Source organism: Austrofundulus limnaeus, unplaced genomic scaffold, assembly GCF_001266775.1.
Source record: "Austrofundulus limnaeus strain Quisiro unplaced genomic scaffold, Austrofundulus_limnaeus-1.0 Scaffold5977, whole genome shotgun sequence".
NCBI classification, from domain to species: domain Eukaryota; kingdom Metazoa; phylum Chordata; class Actinopteri; order Cyprinodontiformes; family Rivulidae; genus Austrofundulus; species Austrofundulus limnaeus.
In genome coordinates this window covers 1,356-2,134 of record NW_013958379.1, presented here as the reverse complement: position 1 = coordinate 2,134, position 779 = coordinate 1,356, and the positions used below count along the sequence as shown (strand labels likewise).

Here is a 779-nt window from a genome sequence, read left to right as displayed (position 1 = left end):
AGGGTTTGTTTTAGGGCGGGGCTTCTCTATGAAGGGGCGGGGTTTGTTTTAGGGCGGGGCTTCTCTATGAAGGGGCGGGGTTTGTTTTAGGGCGGAGCTTCTCTATGATTGACAGCTGTCTCAGTAACATTAGTTTGTGTCAGTAAAATATCCAGCTCCTAACTTCCTGTGTTGTCTTCAGGACGACCCCCAGTCCTACCTGCCCCCCACAGGTCCTACAGCCCGTCTACCTGCCTTCAGCGAGTCTGAGGAACCAGGTGAGTCACCTGTCAGTCTTTATGCTGTCCTGTCTGTCCCACCAGTGTCCCCCTGTCTGTCTGAACCCTGTCCTCTGTCTCTGTCCAGAGAAGAAGAAGAGGAAGACGAGGGGCGACCACTTCAAGCAGCGTTTCAGGAAGAACTTCACCACCCTGCTGGAGGAGGAGGTGAGTCTCACACCTGTGCTGCGCTCTGATTGGCTGAGAGCCAGCTGACTCCTCCCTCTGCTCTCTGATTGGTAGAACCTGTCAGAGAAGCCGGAGCCTAACTACCTGTCTGCGGCGGCCCCGCCCTCCTCGCTGCCACCTCGTCACTTCTGCTGCGTCTGTGGTTTTCCTTCTCACTACACCTGCACCACCTGTGGAGGGCGCTACTGCAGCAGCAAGTGTCTGATCACCCACAGAGAGACCAGGTACCTGAACGCATCAAATACAGACCAGGTACCTGAACGCATCATATACAGAGAGACCAGGTACCTGAATATATCATATACAGACCAGGTACCTGAATGCATCATATAC

At 54.2% G+C, this 779-nt stretch overlaps 1 protein-coding gene across 1 annotated transcript; it reads left to right on the top strand.

Annotated features, from left to right (window-relative positions):
• Positions 1-181: 181 nt before the first annotated feature.
• znhit1 (zinc finger, HIT-type containing 1) lies at positions 182-670 on the top strand (the record flags this gene model as incomplete). Its single annotated transcript, XM_014000990.1, is given in 3 exon segments — positions 182-257; positions 346-425; positions 501-670. Coding segments are annotated over 3 exon segments (326 nt in total), but the record flags the coding sequence as incomplete, so codon positions are not given.
• Positions 671-779: the final 109 nt, after the last annotated feature.